The following is a 20,926-nucleotide window of genomic DNA, read 5'->3' on the forward strand; positions in this document are numbered from 1 at the left end:
AATCAGAGCTGCCAAGCTGTGGGGTCTGACAAAGGACTACGGTACTGCATGTCTGGATGTTAACAGATGAAGAGAAGGAAAATCAAGACAGAGTGGTGCAATCGGGTGCCCTCAAGCATGGCTGGCCGACTGGGCGCCTGCGTGCATCCTTCAGTCTAGCCCATCTCAGCTGGGTGTTTGCAGACATATTCTCATCCGAGTGTTAACGAATGTGTTACTAATGTCCTCACCCATTCTCAAGCAGGGCCAAAACTAAAATCCAACATCAAATGGTCATTGTGGAAGTGGGATAAAATGCGACAAGTACATAAACTAAAGATAATATTTGTTGATTAGTCTGAATCATTGTGGTATGATGAGTATCCCCTTGGTGTCATCGAGAATGCGACGTCTGCAACTGAAGTTTATAGCAGACTATATCGCAGAGAATTTGATATTTAAAATCAATTTGCATGTGACATAAATCCCCACCTCCACTACGCTCAGAAACGGTATCGCTGCTAAGAAATTTGTGTCTCAATTTATTGCAGCTGTAGGACTTTTACAGGAGTACAAAACCTTTTATTTTTAAATCACTGGCTGATTTTTATATCAGTTTACTATACCATTTCCCAAACTTTGAGCAAAAATACCCTCCGTTCTCGTGATTACAAGCCAACAAACCATAGTGCTCACAAAGACTTCACTACTGTAACGTCCCCAACGTCCACGCCAACGCCTAATACATGCTGTAGCCATGACAACGTTAGCGTATCCCAGTACAATGAGGTATTTATAGGCCGTTATCTCAAGAACGGAAAAGCGTTACATACTATGACAATGAAAATTTAAAGATTTTACCGAGTAGAGACAAATATCACGCTCGAGTCATTTTACATCATTCATTATTTACTAATCGCGAGCAGAAACGTGACTCTCGATAAAAATAAATTAAAGACGATTTCCCTCACCTGTTCACATCTCTCTTCATGCGCAAACTGCATGTAACCTCATATAATGTCACTGCCAGAAGTAGCAAGGATGGCTGAGGACAGCTCATCTGTTTACACAAGTCAGAAACAAACGACTCTCGAAAGCGTTCGTGTCCTTGTTGAACGCGAAGGAAAGAATAGTGACGGGATAAATGGTCAAACTCACCCCAATGATCAGACACTGAGAAGAGTATCAGGCAATGTTTACTGTGGTTTACTGTGTGTACATAATATTCTGTCGTGTGCAAACAACGGCACGTAGCTCCTGTCACTATATATATATAAACTGCAAAAGCAAATAAGTTTAGAGGTAGTGATGATAACGTTTTGCTTAGGGCCTGTGCTTAATATACAGAAGAAAGTATTTTCTTTTCCAACAACACGACAGTCTAACCCAAACATTTCCTGTGTTTATAGTATTACGTTTTTAAAATCTGTCACAATGGCGACAAGTACACAGGCAACCATCGCTACCATACTACCAATCTGCACAGACCCTTCTGCAGCTTGCACTCATGATCATATAAAGTATTGTCAAATAGCACACAGTGCTCTGTTCTGAACAGAAACATACATCATCAAATTGGACATTTTGTCATCACTGTTGACAGTCAGTGTCCGTACATCAATACTTGCTGATTACAGGTAGAGACTGTCAACTTTGAAATTAGATAATACACAAACGGTTGTATTTATGGAGTTAAAATTTACAGATATATTCATATTTTCTCTGCTAAGCTGATTCTGTGTATAACTCGGATCTTCCTACTGGGGTTTAACGGTACCCCGTAAGCTCGATTTTCCTATCACTTTTAAAAGCACAATATAGTCTTGGTCATGGATGTTTTAGTTTCGGGAGGGGACAGAGGTGACGCTGAATGTAGGCAGGGGAAGTCACATGACACAGTATCACGTTATAACAGCTGTGTCAACATAGCTCGAGCAAGGTCAAAGGTAAGAATGTGAAGCTCACTTATCGCGCCCATCTTTTCTTGTGATATACGAGGCAACAACCTTCACGTTGACCTCCACAATAGGTTTCATCAGACAATACCAACTGTCAAAGAAGGCGTAACATTATCTATACAGTGAATGAAACGTACAAAGACTGAGAATAGAAAACAAATAGGTATTACAACATCATAGGACAGGTCGTGCATCTAGCCTTAGTAGTACGGCAGTGTGTATGTGAGAGAGGGAGAGAGATTTGTGGTATTTAAATATAAAATATCTGTCATCAAATATCGACTCCTCTTTCAAGCAACTAATTTACGAAGAAGAAGAAAGTGACGATGAATAATTAATTCACGAATGAGTTTGGAGGCTGAAAATTACAGGTTAGGTTTATATCGCCTATATCTACCGATATCTGCAAAAAACGCAAACCATTTAGGTTGGTCTCTAACCACGCCTGTCTCAGGAAAGGAAATGAGATAAATTTATCTGAGAAGCATGGACCGAGAAGTGCATATCAGCATAACCTGAGGTCTCAGATTACACAGCAGAAAGGACCGTTGATGTAAAAGAATATTACAAAGTATTAGAAAGGATTAAATGTCAAATAACAAAAATTTTAGGTTATTGGATAAAGGCTATCCAGTCTTGGATATTTTGAAACAAAATAAAGTTTACATCATGAAGAACTTTACTTTTTTTTTTTTTTTTTTTTTTGGCCTCTCATAAACAGGGTGTTGAGGATTTTCCTCATTGGTGAGGTTCGTGTTGTCGTCAGTTCGTATCTCGGCCCCGACACACTTATCTCTATTTTCTCTGTGTCCTCCGGTTTCCACTGTGTGTGAGAGAGAGAGTGTGTGAACTTTAAGGAATAGTTATGATCTGAATGATGGTGGACGAATTTGTAAGATGGATTTGGTACTTACTGATTAGTGCTCGTGCGAGGGCTCTTTCGACTGCCGAATATCGTATTCAAACCAGTCAAGCTAAAAGCTTTACGTTCAGCGGTTCCATGGGTCACCTTGTCAGACGAAATAGCTTTCCTCGTTAACAGCTTATCTAATGTTTTTCATTATTTTTTCGACTAGATTAGTTTAACAAGCCATAAAGTTGAAAAATATAGTCGTGAAACTCAAAAAGAAAAGAATAGAAAATATGAGGTGTCCAAACATAAGGGTAGCGGGGTGCTGATGTACCAGCTAGGAGACTGCGTCATCTGGCTGCTCATGCTGGGAGGTTGACAAAGCGACTTTCAGGATAGCCAGAGAATGTGGCATGAGCCGTATGTTGACACAGAAGTCGGGCGGTAAAGACAGGGGTCGACAGGTGTTAATTCTCTCCCTGAGCAGGGTACACTCGTCAGTGTCAGATGTCCCCAATGTTAGAGGGGTCACTAGGGGCAAGTCCACAACAGTTGGCCACAGGGACAGTGGCGTCATGCCGCGCGGCACGATGGAGCGACGTCGGCCAAAATCGAAGGAATATAAATACAAAGAAAGTGTGTGTAAAACTAAGACCTTTTCACGTGTGGTAAGAGAGCTGCCTAGCATCACACACAACAAGATAGAGAATGCGGTCACGACCTAAAATAATCACGAGGAGACGAATTATTCTTTCGCAATATAATGCGCGAGACACAATTTTCTGCCCGCGGAACATAAAGAAGAGCTGGGGAGTATAGGGTTACAATAAAACTGCCAGACACGTGACCTCCGAGCGTGACCTCTGCCTCCCATGCTAAAGATGTCTGCCAGGTCCCATACGCCCCGATGCTTTCGTTCATAAATATTCTACATCAGCCTATCGGCCTGCATACGTCTGACAGTCGGGGGCGGCTGAGTGCGGTAGACATGCGGGCAGAAGTGCGCGTCTGCACCACTGATTTATTTTAAGAGAGGTCTCAAGCTATATGTTACCAGCTCCTGCTAATTCTGCGATGTTTGTTTTACGCGGAGGCCTACGTAAAGAATGTATCTTCAAATCCATCCATGTTTTTATGTACCGTGGAAACGCCCTGCTGTTGAGGTTGGTTCATAGGCTTTGTGAGAGGAGATGGATGGGGCAGGAACCCAAGCACCTATAGAAATCTCCGACAGCCAGTCCTGCCTCAAATACAGTGTCCCGAGACGAGATCTGAACACAGAATCTTTAGGTTGTCACCGCAATGGTGACCTGTGTGTTTTAACATTTAGTGGCACTAAGATGCCATTATTACTATTTCTTAGTTCACTGCCACTGCTACCACACTATCGCCTTCATCACTTTTCTCATTGCTCCTTCTTTTACCGAATCCACAGAAAATAACGAGTGGTACGACTATACGAGGCGAAAGACTACGGGAATTTAGCATTCGCTTGTAAGTCCCTTCCTTTCTCACCACTCACTGCTTTTTGACCTACAGACAGTCTAGCTAAAACAGCCGCAGCTCACCTTGTTGTTGCTGTGTGTAGCCTCACAGAGCTGAGCCCAGTCAGTAGAAGTGGTAGGACCAGTAACACTACCAGTCTGGTAGCACACTAACGTATTGAAGCCTTGCAGCAGACTGTAGCCAGTGTTCAGAGCTGGGTTATCATGCTGATCTTCAGCAACTGCGCGGACAGGTTCAGCCGGTTATAATGTCCGGGATGAAGTTTATTTTTTCCCTAAATAGTTAAACAACGAACCCTAAAAAAAAAAAAACTAAGAAGATGAAGACCGAAGAGGATATATACACAAAACAGTAGTTTCAGAGGAATGTGAGAATGTGAGCAGTACACAAACATGACTTTCGGTGTACTGTGAGAACATGAGCAGTATACAAACAGTAGTTTCAGTGGAGTGTGTAACTGTGCACAGGGCAGTTTTATTACATAAGATAAGCTGAGCGTAACGACGGCGTTGACCTTACCCTCCCCCTCTGCTATTACTGACTGCTCGCCTCTGTCTGCCTGTCGGTCCCTACCTCTTTCCATTCTCTGCACATCTCATTGCTCGCTATGCATTGTTGGTCTGTTTACCCAGTTAAATTTTCCTGTACACAAACACCATATGTCTGTTCGTCCGTCCGTTCAGACCTGTTTCCCCACCACAGTCGCGTGCGACAGCGTTTACTGTCGACGGTGAACAATGGCTACAGTTCCTCCCAACTGCCTCCTTCTACTTGTAAACAGAACGGCAGTGTTATGTTAACCCTTACATTAAAATGTTTCTAATTATAGCTCTGTATTGACTCCTGCTTCTAACTCTTCCTGAGACAAATTGCAGCCATGATTCTTGGCTAAGGGTTTGGGTTGAGGTCTGCATGCTTCAGCGTGGACTTGGGAAGAGGACGAGGCAATTACGCTAGGGGTTAACGGTTGGGATTAGGGGTGGAGTTGCGTCTAGGCGGATGTAGTAATTTAACACTGTGGTTTGAGTGCTAGGCATTTCAGCTCAGGCGGTATTCACGGACCTACCATGTTGACGCAGTGAGTGGTTCAGCGTGTACTGACACGTGGTCTTAATACTGGCAGACGCCACAACAAGCAGGCTTCTCCACAGAACATGGAGAGTCATTATCCATATGGGGCGTGACTCTGTAGACATCCTGATACTTTACATACATTAACATATGGCAACGACATAATCCCACAGATGACAATATGGACAGTATGTGCATCATGTGAACCATGTGCTGCAGAATAAGATAGGAATAATACCATGTGCATCGTCATCATCAGCATCAGTCCATAATACTATGGACAACATCATCATCATCATCAACATCAAATGGAAATAACACTAAGGGCATCATCATGCAGTCATACACTAACGACACCACCATAAGAGGATGACACTTCAAACCCAAAATGACATTATCATCAGCTCGCAGTCACCCAGGCGGTTATGCTACAGACACAAGGGATGGGGGAAGGGGAGTGAAATCTCACTGTCACATGGACGATAAAGTTACAAACATCACAGTACGTCGACGACGCTGTAGAATTCGCCTGACTTCACGAGAACTACACCCAGCCACTACACTATCATCTGGGCAGATAACAACTCCGTTGTGTACAGATTATGTCATTGTGATGGGTCGATCAGTGTTCGATCTGAATAATAAAAACGAAGCTCACTTTGTCACTGAAGTCGGCGGCAAGCGTAGTTGCCCCATAGCCGCTGCCGTCAGCACACCTATCACAGTGATAGCGTATACGTCACGTGCAGACCGTTATCAGCGAGACCCCATGCCGCACCACTGACGGCTGTTTCATTCATCCTACTTTACTTAGTGACTGCCTATAGCACTTTTGTCCTATATTGAAATTCACAAAGGCTTTTTTCTAAATAGAAAAACCCAGTGTCATCACTGTGTAGATGATGAGATGCGAACTATCTCGTTCTGAGTTTAGCCTAGCTATTTGAAAAATAAAGAAACTGCAGCGTTAAATCTTTCTTCCAGTACAGGCCCCAAATTACTGAGATGTGCCAAGTGTGGGAAGCTAAACAATGTGAAAATACTCCAGCAGCAATAACGGACACACACGCGCGCACGCACGCGCGCACGACGCGAAATAACAGTCTCGCACACAATGGGTGACTCGTGTGGTCTGTCACAAACTTATGCCAAGATGGGATCTTTATTTATTGACCTCAAATAATGATCCGGAAAAGCTGGCTTTGTTAGGGCGGCCCTTTGATCATGATCCCTCGTCTCGCTTCAGTGCATTCTTCCATGCTGCATGTAATCGTGCTTTTTGACACACACACACCCTTTGTCATGTCACGGGATCTACCAAGTAAGCCTGCATTTTCTTCTAACTGTCCTCTGGCATAAGTAAAGTCGTATCTTATTTGTTTGAAGTTTGAAATACTGAGACTGGATGGTAAAGAAATTGACACAATCTCTAGTTGTACAACGATGCCACAAGACATGGTCCAGCCAAAGCCATCATCTGAAATTTAATTAAAGTGTAAGAGAAGAACAAAGAAAATTAACAGACGAAATATTAACAGAATAAAAAAAAACAAATATCTTAGTCATGCCTCTAAAACAAAAAAGATGAAAGAGACAGGTGGTGATGGAGCAAAGACACACAAAGAGACAGAGAGATCTTGCTGTTTCTCCTTTGTGCATGTATGAAGCTGAACTGTACGAGAATATATTTGCATGCAATCACGGTTATCGACCCGAGTATTGAACGCCTGTCTTGCCGGGATTCGGTGTAAATTACCTGCCCCTTCCCTGTCACGCTAAGATTTCACTTTTTATTACAGCCTCCAGCGTCCCAAATGGTGTTGACCGAAACCATCTCCATGGTGATAATGAGTAAACGCGTGGGGGAAGATAAGGAAAGTGGTTCCGGTCACTAGCTGGGTTTTTTTTTTTTCTTATCTGTATATGACAGCTGACAGGAGTGAATAATGTTTATTATTAGAAGATCGTGATGGTACATAGATGAAGGATGATAACAATAATGACAAGTACAATATTAATAAAGCTTAGCTTCGCGACTTTTAATAAATAATCAGTGTGATGCGTTTAAAAAGGAATTTCAACTTTAAAAAAAATGATACAGTCGAAGGAAAAGGGAAGCCGTGTGCTATGTTAACCCTACACGGCGCTTTAACAGTTGTGCCCCGAGAGTAGAGTGTCAAACCCTAAGCTGTGTTACCCAAGCTGAAAGCCATGAGGTGGTAACACGAGCCATCGACGAAGATCTGGGCGTCTCACTGTGGTTGCTGGATGTGTGTTTTTTAAGGGCAAGAATGTCTGTATCTGAGCTGATGGATTAGCTGTGCGTGATAGGACTGTTGATCATAGAGATCATGCTACCCCTCCCTTTTGCAACCCCAAATGATGGCACACCACATATGTACGTGTCGTGTCGGGACATTTTGTAAACTGCACTTGTAGTCTTTCAAATCATTGTACTACACAGCAACGTGCATACATTTTAAAGTGCGAACGAAATTTAAATAAAACGAAAATAAACAGAAGCTAAAGGAAACGTGTAATGTCCAGGAAAGCAAAGAGTATGTTTAGAACCCATAATAAAGCTTTACTGCAGACAACATAAACGAATCCACCTACAAAGCACATGCCCAAACAGACACAAGGACTGTCAGAATTGTAAGTCTTCATGATCGGAAAGGATCAATGAATCTACAATGAGGACTGCGACAGAAATGATTGACGCATTTTAAGGCCATAGTTTGTAACTGCAAATCACGCATGAAAGCGTCCACACATGTCACACAAACCACCGCTATCCATTCGCCCTTATCCAGTTTACCACTGACATATCTTCTGCTTTAGCAGTCCATTGTACCACGGACCTACATTAGATGACGGCTATACTGTTAAGCCCCAAACCCCTTCCCCTGGGGTCCACGCTAACCTGGTGGTAAGCGTTCTCGAAATACGAGAAGGTCGTCTGTTGGAGCCCCGGACCTGTGTGGCTGGGAAGCTCCCTCCCACCTGCCTACCCAGTTGTTGTTTTTTTTGTTGTTGTTGTTGTTGTTTTTTTTTTTTTTTTTTTTTAGGGGGGGGTGATGGTGGTGGTGATTCTAAATATAGAACAAAAGATTAATCTCGAATAACTCAGCAACAAACGCACTTTGGTAAGACGTAAACATATATTTATGTTTATGATAACAAACACACAAAACTAATTAATGAACTGACGTGGCAAGAATATTTGCAAATGTGATTTTTAAACAATGTTTTAAATACAACATCGAAAAACAATATATTATGGAACTACACATAAGATTAAATTTAAAAACAACCAAGTTATCTCGAATGTTAAACTGATCTGAAATGGATAAATCATTTGTTCAATGCCGCAAAACTCGGTTTATACCACCGGTCGTGTAACCATTTTTCCATCATCCCCACTATCTGGGCGCCTCCTCTGCCCAGAACAATAAACTGTGCCTTTCATCTGCACTCGAGCAAAAAAGGATACTGTGTAGCAAACGGATTGTGTGTACATTGTAATGATGACAGTGAGAGAAGTTTACATATATACTTGTCCTAGCAGCTTGTAGACAGCGAGTATGGGAACCGCGGCCGTCGAGAATCAGCAACACCTTATACTGTCGCTTTAAACAGGTTCAAGCACAATACAAAAATAGATTTATTTTTCCCACAAAAACATACATTTACTTCTAATTTGGGAACCTTTTCATCAAGATCATGAGAGGAACACTGCCAATACTTTTATTATCACTAGTCTTTTTTTTTTTACAATCCATTTTTAACAAACACGATGACCATAATGAAAACATGTTATTGACTCCTATCTGTTACTGTTGTTCAAATTCACATAATAAACACAATGAAAAGTGTTATTACCATCTCTCTGCCACTGTTCAAATTCACATTACTGCTGTTATAGTCCATTGTACTAAATACTGAGCTGTGATATGGCACACTGTGCAGTATTTGAACCGACTTGCATTTCATAATGCAAACATCATGCAGGCATCTCATCAAACATGTCTTCCAGACCTGCACAGCAATCAACTTAAATGCACCTCATCATTAGGGCGCTAAGCTTAGCAGGAGAATTGTATGCATCATTAAAAGCAAAACACAAACTCACTTGCCCTTTCCATTTTGGTGGTAGCTGCCTTTCGAAGCAAAATACTCGAATTCGTATGCAATAATTAACTGGTAATACATCTGGTATTTCAGAGTAACTGGCATGTTTAATGTTACCGACTGTTTCATATTAAGTATCATTCCTATACCTGATTTGGGTTCGTCTTTTATTTGCGATGCTTTAGACACATTGAACCACTCACAGTTCATTACCTTTACCCTTTTTATTCACACTTCTCGCTATTTGGCAACAACAATTTGCGGTATTTTCTGTGGAATCTACATGAAGGAAACAACGTGTGACTGTGCTGAAGAGGAGAAATGGGGCCAAACTGGAGGGAGTGGAGACTGTTAGGGGTGAGACAGAGGGAGGGATAAAGACCTGCAGTGAGTTGTCTGCCGAGGAGTGGCGCCACAATCGCTAGAGTAAACTTGCACCCGCAGTGTGTTTGCACCAGATACTGCTGTCATAAACTTCGTGCGTGTGTGAAACAAACTGATCCTTTATGGCGGCTGTTGTGGCTTTAAAAAAAAGCGGGACAAATTCGGGACAAACTAACACGTCTTCCTAAAACGAAAGACATTATCAATCAACCACCTGGTTATATTACAATCTTAGCAGTTGTTAACATCATTACATTTCATGGCGAATGAAAATGTATGCCTGAAAAAGGTCGCAAAGCCTGCTGGTCGAATGCCGCATCTGCCTTTGAAAGTCAGCCAAGTCAAGCATGAAATGTAGATCAAAGTTGACAACATTAAACAGAACATAAATCTGTCACTGGTTGTTAAAAAAAATGCATACAATTTAATTGAAGTCTCGTTATCTCGACACTCGTTATCTATCTCTTGACACATTTGGATTTCCATAAGTTGTGTCTAGTTATGCCCCCTCTTTACATTGCCTCCCTCGCCTCTGATGGCGATGATGATAACGTGTTGGGAAAGATTGATGATAACGAATTGGGCTATTGCTTTGCTGGTCATGACGGCTCCGAACAACAACCTATGAAATCAGAGGTTTACATGGAGTTAAAAAAAAAAAAAACTGTTGCCGTCATGTTAAAAACTTTACGGCCTCCCGTTATAAACATCTCTAAACGAAATGTACCTAACATGTTCACACTAATTACCATAGTATCTCGCATCAGTCATAGACTTCAGTATGATTATGTGCTCACGGTATCTAGATTTTCTGCTACATACCTTCCTGTCCACGCCAATCATGTCTTCCTTCCGCTTCCTGATATAAGATCTCATCAAGAAACCGAACTAAGCCGATTACTCTCAATTTCTATTAACTTCAAAGACTACTTGTTTATTTATTTCTATATGTACATCTCAGTCGAAATAATATATGCTTCGGCATCAAGTTGTGATGACTTCTTCTGTCACTATAGTGTGGTACAGAGATATTATCATCACCGCGAATGCTTTTGAAAGTAAGATAACAACTGTTGGATAACATTTACTTGATAGAAGGAGCCCTCAAAATACTGCCTGCCTGAGCGAGTACCGAGTTTTTCTCAGGGCTCTCTTCAGCGTTACGCTGACTGCCTCGATCGTGTCTCTCACAATCTCCATTTTGTGTGAATACGAGCGTGGTGTCGTGCGTAGTTTCCAACGAAGCGCAACGCAATCGTCTCCGCAACATTCGAGTACCAAAAGGTGTGTCGCCTCGCAGTAGAATGGTCTGAATACTTACCACCCGGAACAAGGTTAAACTCATTGAAGGCAATCCCTCGGAGGGGCGAAAATAAGGCTAACCTCAGGCATATTTACACGGGACAGCGTATCCTGTCTTCGACCTTCACGTGACCTAGCGATCGATTTCAAGGAACATCTTCTGTAACTGGTTTGTGCATCAAAACAAGATCCGGACCCACCTACACCCAAAATGATCCTTTGGAGAATGTACACGTCTCGCCCCAGTAATGCCCTGAATACTATAGTCACAGTCACGATTTTCGTTCGATAGCTTTTATGGCTTACGCGCTCCTTAACGTACCCTTCGCTGATTCCGATTCTTGCTGCATCCGTGAAGACACACACAGCTTTGCCCATAAAAGTTGGTAACAGCGATCTCTAACACGTGTTTTTGTTCATCAGGGAGACAGCTCTGCGCTACACTGACAATGATCCGATCCAATAAGAATATTTGATACACCATGTTGCCTCCTTACTTCTATACCTGATAATCTTTGAACAAAGGTGCATCATTTCAAGGGACGCAATGACTTTTCCTCGCTGTAAAATATTTAGCCAGGTCGTTTTCATCCGAACGACTTTCATGTCAGTCATCGCGTACCAGCTGCACGGTCTGTACGATGGGTACAATGGGTACACTTTTAGTGTTTACTAACCCATCCACCCCCGATCTTCCGTCGACACGTGAGCTTGGGATTCTTTGTGTGCGCTGAGTGCAGGTAAGCAAACGATGACTGATCGGGGCAGAGAGCAAGGGAGGGGAAGAGACAAAGGATAGAAATAAAACGAGAGAAAGGAAAGGCAAAAAGAAAGACGGCATCTCATGGCGCTGGCTATGGGGAAGAAACCGAGATGAACGAAAACCGCGTACACAAAGGCAACCATCATTGTCATGGTAGCCGAAAAACAACAACGGAACAGGAAGATGCATCCATGTAGTCGTGCACACTCGATACCAGTGCGCGTTCTTGGAATCTAACCTTCTTCCTGTGAGTCTGCAGACAAATGGATTTCTTCAGCAGCCGAAGAATGATGAACTGACCGCGATCTAGCCGCGCACGGATGTTTTACACATCAACTTTCTTCACCTGCGAGACTGGGGAAATCTGTAGACAACCCGACTCGGAATAGACGCTGGAAGGTAGATGGATGCATATATAGCTGAAAATATGCACGAAGCCCTGTTCAAAGCAGGATGCATGAGAAGCGTAGGTATAGCAAATAAAGCAAAGTAAACTCACCAAAGTAAACAGGCTTTCCACAGAGTGCACACAAGTCTCTGTTCATTGCGTGAGTGGCGGCGAGATGTCATTCAAATGCACAGCATCCAAGTGTTCACACTGTAACAGCTGGAAATCGCTAAAGCGAACAGACAACATGCGCAGGTGTGAAGATCAATCACAGACTGTTGTTCGCCTTTGGATGGAAAGAAAGTGTGCCCCGTGTAAACAGTTTGATGGAGCTGGCGATTGTTTTACTCGCGCCCAATTCGATCAAACAGCGTCGCGGCGTCAGCACACTGCTCTGCTACCCAAGCATGGCCTCCAGCTGTTGTGTCAGACTAAACAAAGCATGGTGACACTTTCTGTGAGTATCCTCCAAGATCTCTTTCTCAAACAGTGCTCGCTGTCACGCACTCTCTCCTTGGAACGCACACTTTTCGGCCCAAACATTCCGAAGTAAGCGCTGTTGCAGACGACAAGGGGAGCCAGACTTGACGGAGTCAGTGTCGCCGCAGTTTCGAATTCGCCGCGTGACGTCTTCAATATCGCGCGTGCGCAGCAGTGCTTGCGAGGTCTCGCGTGGAATACGACCTCCACGCTTCCAACCTGTCGCCACATTCCGCTCTGTCCCGCCAGGTCAAAGGTGAAAGGGTCAAAAATTTTTTTAACCCAAGGCAGTGGACCGGGAAGGTCACACTCGAGTTGTAACATGCTGGGTAGTGCCTGTTCCGAACTTGTTGACAATGGCAACACAGTCCCCCAGACACCCGCGAACGACACCCGCCTATACAGATAACAATGATCGTGGGTTATGTTCACTCTCACTATGGTCTGCTTTGTGACGCTAGTGTAGGAGACATGCAACCAGTGGAGGTTGTTCATGCGAGAACAGAGTTTCGCCTTTTATAGGCAGTGCAAGATTTTTATATGCTGCCGCGCTTATCGACCTGAGTTACTATTGCAATGTTTGTCTTTATGAAGGCAATGCGATCTCTGTCATTTTAACAAAGTATTTGTGCTGATGTTATAGTGCCATCGACCATGTTTGCACATTTGAGAAGGAGCATGTCAGGAGACTTTACACCGAACACCTCACTGTATCAGCTGTCACGAGGTTTAAACCTCTGAATCACTGCTGCCTAAGGCAGTTACATTAGGGACTATACGAACTTTGTAGATTGAACATAATACACAGCAGACCAACTAAACCTTTTTATTTCCAAAACATCCATTTGCGCCAAACCACTTGCCATGGCCATGCACACAGCATGCAATCTTTTATAGTTAGCACTCCCCTCCTTTAGACACAAATCTTAATGTGAATCTTAAAAGGTCAATGTGAACTTTCTTCTTTTGTCGGATAAGATCAGACACTGAGGAAAAAACATTAAAAAATACTGTCAACTTCTGCCCGTATAAAAGCAATAGTTTGTACTGCGTGAAACAGTTATTCAATGGTCGAGCGCATTTCCAAATTCACTGACGCGAGAGCAAACCAGTTTGTGAAGCCCGCAGTTTATGAATGTGTATCCGCTGAGATAGACATATGATCGCAGGAGTTTTTCGTCGTATGTTGACAGACTTATAGGTGGTGAAGAGGTAGCAGTGTTTTTTTTTAAGCTATATTCTTTCAATGTAATTATACTTCTTAAGCGTGAAAGCAAAACATCATTTGAACCCACATTTAAAGATGATTTGCTGAGCCATGGATTTCTTATAGCGAAGAAAGAAAATGTTACAGAGAAGAAACTGCCTGTATGAAGCCGAAACTATAAGATGTATTTCTGTTATTAACATCATCTAGTCGAAAACCAGTAAGATAAGGGGCCGGAGCTAGAATTTTGGAGCAGTGGCGCCGTTACACAGGGGATGTTGTCTGTCAAGGTTTCAGGGGAGATAGATGTGTATATGTCTTGGCGCCATACTCAGATAAGAGTCACTTCATGTGTACCGTCTTTCTTGATGAACAGGAACACGTTAAATGTTTCATAAAATGGACGTTTATACTTTCTTTTCCTCTGCTAACAGAAGTCCTCTGGTCGTCTGTATACTAGGCTGTTTTTTTTAAAAGAAGCAATGCTAACAGTCGGCAGACTTCTATTAAAACAATATGGAAATAGAATGACACTGATCTGGAATTAGATGGAAGACTGAAGGACGTGTAACACAGTGTATGGAAGAGATAGTTTTTTATGTGTTATTTCTAACTCTGTACTTCCAGATGTCAGAGGTCATTCCTTTGAGATATGGGGACATGACCGTACGAAGTCTCTTAAACGGTCCAACCACTCCCCAGCACCCAGCAAATCGAGCTGGTTACGTTTTGGAAAGGCTTCACGCTAGGTCCTCCATCATTTAATAAACACTTTATCTGCACCACTGTCCGTCGCGTGTATTGCTTATGCTTATTTCGATACCATCTTCTACCGCTAACAGATGTTGCCGTCAGTATTGCAATGTTGATCAGGGTTACTAATCGCTCTTCTAGTAGGGAAAGGACGTATGACGAAGTCGAGAACAAAAAGACCAGGAAAACCGACTGCCGTAGCCAGCACCCAGCCACCCTACTTTCTATCATGTTACCTTCAAGCGCGAGTAGAATCCATCGGCTACCCGATTTTTAAGAATATATATATAAGCCCGTCGTCTACCGGGTGCACTTCGTGATATATTTGTTCACAGAGTTTTAATTTCACAGATGATGCTATAGTCCGAATTTCGGTGCATATATCTCCTTCCTACACTTAAACTGTCCATAAATTTCTAAGAATAAGCGCACCGAAATAAGACAACTTAATGTGTAAAGAGGAGATAAGAGCGCTGGCAACCATTCAACTGGTGTCCAACTGGGTTGATTCCTTATACCACGAACGGAAATTATAGCGTCTATGCTTATACCAAGGGTTTGGTTTAGTTTATTCCTTGTTACTCCTCAAGGAGCATAGGGACGCAACAACACCTCGCCAGCAGACTCGGTTTTGGGCACACCCCTCAGTTGGGCCCATTTGGTTCCCACTTCCTTTGCCTCGCTCTCTACTGTTCTTTTCCAAGTCTGATGAGGTCTCAACAACTTTCTCTCTTTATTACAATAAACGCCTAACATAAGGATGGTAAAGCACCCATAACCAGTCACTGTAGGAACAATCAACCCAAGAACGCATTATACAAAGAACAAGCAAACAATTCAAAACTTCATATTCAAAATTAAATCAAAAAGCATGGTCTGTATAAAATGTCATGTGCATACATATCAAAAGAGTTAAAGTACACATCAACACATGTCTGTGAGTTCGAATTACCTGCACTGGAACATTACATGAAAATAATAACTGTTTAACACAAAATTCAAAGGTAAATTATCTTTGCATGATCAGCAACATTGCCTAGCCAAAATTTCCTTAAGTTAATTACATGATATTTACTGACATTGTTTTGTAAAATAGAGTGTATAAAGTGCTTGGTATTTATAAATAATGTAAAGTTGTAGACCAGATCAAAATAACACACACAAAAAACAAAAACAAAAAACAAATACATTTTCCTTAAACTGAACACATTAAACATTCCTATCAAGGAACAAAATCCAAATGTTTACATTTCAAAACATTAATTCGTCCTTGAACATCTTCCTTCACACAATAGCTCCCTTCAAAGCTTTCCAAAACTGCTCTTGAGAATCACCTTTTTTTGTAAATAGCTCCAGTAGCTGGCTGTCTTCTCGTTTTCTCCTTCCTCTCCTTTGCTTTTTCAAACTGTGCTACTATATCTGTTTCTCAAGCAAGTTCAACAAGATCACTGCTAAGTAGGGCAATCCGCTATGTGTGCTTTCTCTCTTTCATATGACATTTTCAAGTAAATGGCCATCTTCAATATCCCCAGAATTTCTTCCTATATTCAGATCTGTCACTAACATGTTATAAATTCATTTTTCGAAAATCAAAAGTTTGGTTTCCACAATACTCAAATACTGGCAGTTTTAAAAAGGCAGTTTGCAACCATAAAAGTCATGCAAACATGATGAACATTAAGAACTGTGATAATGAGCAAAATAACAAAATGCTCAAGGACGAATTATGGTTGATATAAATAACAATAAATGCAATGTGCGCAATAACTGCTGATATTCTGTGGCAACACAACACCACACCAAATGTTTATTATTCATGAAATGGAGGTTTTGCGAGGCAAATGAGTAGGCTGATGGACCAGAAGTTGGTTTTTCCTCTTGGGTCTTTGTCTTTCTTCAAAACGGTGACTATGATGGCTTCCTTACAAGTTGTTGGGAAGATGTTTAATTTCCATGAGTGGCATCACTCCACCTTCACTGGGATGGCTGACTGCTGTAATTCACAACTAAGACGTGGCTCGCCCACAGTCACCATTGAATTCATATTGAAAAACAATGTTAGCAATTGACTTCAATCTAGGAAGACTCCCACCCAGATAATGTCTGTCAGCTGAAACAGATTACCAGGGTGTGGCATGAAGAGCCAGTGGTGGGAAGATTTTGGCAGTAGGCTGGTGCACATGGACATGCTATACATAGGAACCACTGCCCAGGATTCTGCTAGTCATCTACCATATACACCCCACAATCCAAATGCACTATTTCTAAGGAGTGATAAACAAATCAATCTTCCTAAAGATATTTATGAGTTGTAAACTATGGAAAATTGTCTTCTTCTTCTTCTTCTTCTTCGATCACTCTAGAAAATTGTCGTAGTCTCATCTCTTTTAACTCCTACATAGATTTGAGTTAAAAAGCAGACAGCATACAACATTTCACCATCATATATACCCTTGTGAATTTTACTGACCATCACAGTAAATACATCTAAAAAAGTCACAACAGACACTACAATAAAACCACTGCATTCACAGTTGATTTATAACATTATCTGTAATATCCTCTCAACTATAAATAAGTAAATGTTTTTGTTCATAACACAGAACAAAAGCATGGCTAAAATATACTAAAAAGGCAATCAAAATTGGGTTCTGTTCTAAAGCAAGGATCATTTCCTTAACTAGGACCAGACTAAAATCTGTCCTGATTGATGAGCTGCTTTCAGTAATAAGTCCTTGGTCAGCATGGAATAAAGGCATGGTGTCTGTTTCTTGCAGTCTGTCTCATAGTTCAGGGGAGTGCGTGACATGAATTCCTGGGTCACCTTTTGTGTCACACGCGTCAAGAGTTGTAAGATGGTTTTGGTCCCATCACAATTTTCCAAGACTGAGCAAAGGGCTTGGATAAACCATGAACCATCCTTGGGTCGACGAAATGCAAAATACCCTAAAAACAAATATGTTACATGTGAACACATATTTCCTTGCAAAACAATGCCCACATCTGTCCACACATCCCACAGGATGTTACTAAAAAATATCAGACACCCTCGGCTTTACACAGCTTCAATTAAATTTGCATTTAGTTTAACTGTTAGTCTGGATAGAGCAAAAGCAAAAAGATTAAGATTGTTAGTCTACATGATAAGATAATGTGATGTGTAGTTAAAAAATGATGTGAAAAACATTTTCATCACTTTGTTAGTATTCAACAAATGCAATAATTTAAGAAACATATTAACCACTTTGGGAATGTTTATTTAGAACATTAATTAGCAGCTTTGTCAGACATCTTTGTTTAAATTTTCTCTGTTCACTATTTTCAACAAACAGCATCCTTTGAATTTGTCACAACCTTTTTTCACTGTGATATAGCCTTATTTGTTAGCAAAGCGTAAAGCACGAACAATCAAACAGCAATATACAACAATGATAGATGTCTACCTGGAGGTGTTGCATACATGATCAGACAGTCCTTGAAAAGAGGAGCTGGGGACACTATGACCTTGGCATCCGGGAAACCATCAACTTCATCAAGAGTGGATTGAAATACCTCCATATCTTGACCAGGGTCTAGCTGTGATCCTCTGCATGCCTGTAATACAACCTTTGATGAGACCATTTCTAAATGCATGTTGTGGGTGATTCTCTTGTAAAAAAAGGGTTACTTATTTTTAAGATTTGAATATGTTTTTTTTTCATTTTGGATTCTTGAAAATTACACTATAACAATCACAAAGTCAACACAAGATCCAAGTCAGTTCAATTAGTTTAGCTTAAATGCATTTTAACAAGCAAGATCCAATTACCCTAAATAATATCATAAAAGATTCTTCAAACAATACTTTTTCATACAAGCTTCAATTATCTTTAAATAAACCATCATTAAAAAAAATGATTTAAGCAGTACCTGTATAAAGAACAGACGGGGTTTTCCAGTCAGTGTCGGACACTGGCTATCTGAGAATGCAAACACAAGATCTCGTGTTTGCATGAAGAAATCTGTGCAAAACACAACGTCTTGGCGAACCTGTTTCTTATCTTTTGGAAGCTTCTGAATGATTTCATCTCCATGACTTGATATAGCTAGCACAAAGCAGTCTGCATCAGTGTGATCCTCTTCAGCAACTACAGACACACAGAAAAATACATTTCAATAGTGTTGATATTTTAAGTAGACAAAGGCCTTATAAAGCTTGGATATCATCAAAGCAATAATCAATCTGTTTATACTCTACAGTCATAAGGAAAAAACATAAAACAAAATGCAAAATGTACAGGTTTCAATTTATTAATTAGCAGACTAAAAGCCACATAAAGCTTAAGTTAACAGAAAAAAATGAAACCTTGTCATACATATCAAGGCTCATGAAAGTAATAAAATCATGTGTTCTAGGTCCACTTCTACTTACTTCCTTTTAAAATGCATCTTAACTCTTCCAAGGTGCAGTCTTTGACCAGTCGCACCTCAAAACCCAATAAGCTAAATGTATCAGATAATCTGCTAGCATCAATCTGACTGCCTTCTCGGGGTGCATGTCCACGGAACTTTTCATTGATGATGACTAGGGCAAGCCCTCTGCGTTTGTGATCAAACTTATATTCTTCAGACTCATCATAGTCTGCATGCAAAGTCTGCTGTTCATCTCCTGATGAAGACAGCGATTTCCTAACAAATATATGCAAAAATGAGAATACAAATCATAATACTTAATTAGAAATGTGATTAGTCCTATTTCCTAACATTCTCAACAAGTAAAAACTTTAGGAAATAAATATAAATTTATTTGTTTGAATTATCTGGTGTACAGACTAATCAGCATATGTAGCATTATTATAACAAATAAAAATTACTTGCATGCACAAACAGAATTCATGGACTGCATATAAATATTGTTATCACAAAAAATCTGAAAGCTAATTGAGTTGACTGGTTGCACAGCCAGTTTGTTCTATCTTCTGTTTCTTTGAAACTATTTCCCCTATAGCAGTTAGTAACAGTAATCATTATTTGCCAAAAAATTATATTCTTACAACATACTCCTGAAAGCTCCTGTAATGGACAGAACATCCGATTCTGGAAACAAAGAGAAACTCTTCATGTTATGAAGCAACCATTTTTCAAAACGAAAGCATAAAACTTTTGTTTTTTGGACATTTGTGATAAACGGATAATAAGGACTTAAAATGTTCTTTCTTAATGTTACCAATCCTTCAGGGGGATAACGCTTCAATCTGAACAACTGGAAACAGGAGCAATCATGCACGCACACAAGTGGGAAAAATGTTTAAAAACCATTAAATTTTTCATTACCGTCAGAAGACTTCTTTGTCTCTAAGATTTCATGGCTGTTACTCATTGTGGCTGTCGAAAATCAAAACAACCCAATTCTAGGCCCGATAATGATCACAAAGAAACTTTAACAAGCGATTTATAAGTTATAAGCAAATCATTTTCATGCATAAGTCTTTTAAAACTGCTGTTGGTAAGTTCTTAATGCTACTGCTTGTAAGTCGTATTTGCATGTTAACTTTCGTAATTAGTTTCCTTTTCATGCATTACCGAGAACTGCTACCCCAACCCTGCGTTCCGCAACGCGAGCGCCCGCTTGCGCTCACGCAAGTTTCGCATGAACGTCACGGGCGCCCGCGAGCCTAGTTTATAGCCAAGATGGCTGCCATGGTCGTAGGATTTTAGGCTAGCAGACGACACTTCACGCGAATCTTCAAATAAATATTTTGATGCATTTATAGGACGACATAGAAGTGTATCAAAAGTTCAGATTTCATCGTCATGACTTAAAAAAGGTGGTAGATGAATCGAATCGGGACCACAACTACAAAGTCTACTCGTCCTTTATGTTTTTATGCTTCTTTATAAGCGACAGGCCGACGTTGCATTTTCCTTTCCTCTAATTTTCCCATGGTCGTGCAAGAGATAGCACACTACTGCACTGTTCTTTCCACATTATCTTTAATGCTTGTGGGCTTTCTCCTCTTTTGTTCACAAACGAATGCCACTATAAATGGTATATTCTCTTTGGTACTGCAATGGATTGGTCAACAAAATTACAATCTCTACTTTGCTAGCAGCCGCCAACGGCGTGCAAAGGGTTTCACCACGAACATTACGTCCATGGTTTCACAGTCTCACT

At 41.0% G+C, this 20,926-nt stretch overlaps 2 protein-coding genes across 4 annotated transcripts in view; both read right to left on the reverse strand.

The window, feature by feature from the left end:
* The window catches only part of LOC112568705 (ras association domain-containing protein 2-like), a 42,520-nt gene extending 29,559 nt beyond the window's left edge, over positions 1-12,961 (reverse strand). The window contains exon 1 of the mRNA XM_025246145.1: positions 12,444-12,961. Coding sequence (XP_025101930.1) covers positions 12,444-12,489 — 46 coding nt within the window. The 5' untranslated portion in view covers positions 12,490-12,961. The remainder of the gene's footprint in view (positions 1-12,443) is intronic.
* A 2,530-nt stretch (positions 12,962-15,491) lies between these two features.
* Positions 15,492-20,890, reverse strand: LOC112568728 (caspase-3-like). Of its 3 annotated transcripts, XM_025246183.1 has the most exons (8): positions 20,803-20,874; positions 20,335-20,396; positions 20,086-20,136; positions 19,806-19,848; positions 19,184-19,440; positions 18,682-18,899; positions 18,216-18,366; positions 15,492-17,718 (listed from the first exon to the last, which is right to left on the reverse strand). In XM_025246183.1, the coding sequence occupies exons 3-8, from the start codon at positions 20,129-20,131 to the stop codon at positions 17,453-17,455; spliced, it is 981 nt and encodes a 326-aa protein (XP_025101968.1). In that variant the 5' UTR covers positions 20,132-20,136; positions 20,335-20,396; positions 20,803-20,874; the 3' UTR covers positions 15,492-17,452. The 3 variants fall into 3 exon arrangements, with proteins under 3 accessions (XP_025101968.1, XP_025101978.1, XP_025101988.1); XM_025246193.1 differs by lacking the exon at positions 20,335-20,396 and having other exon boundaries at positions 20,854-20,890; XM_025246203.1 differs by lacking the exons at positions 20,086-20,136; positions 20,803-20,874.
* Between the last annotated feature and the right edge of the window lie 36 nt (positions 20,891-20,926).

This window comes from Pomacea canaliculata, linkage group LG1 (assembly GCF_003073045.1).
Source record: "Pomacea canaliculata isolate SZHN2017 linkage group LG1, ASM307304v1, whole genome shotgun sequence".
NCBI lineage: Eukaryota > Metazoa > Mollusca > Gastropoda > Architaenioglossa > Ampullariidae > Pomacea > Pomacea canaliculata.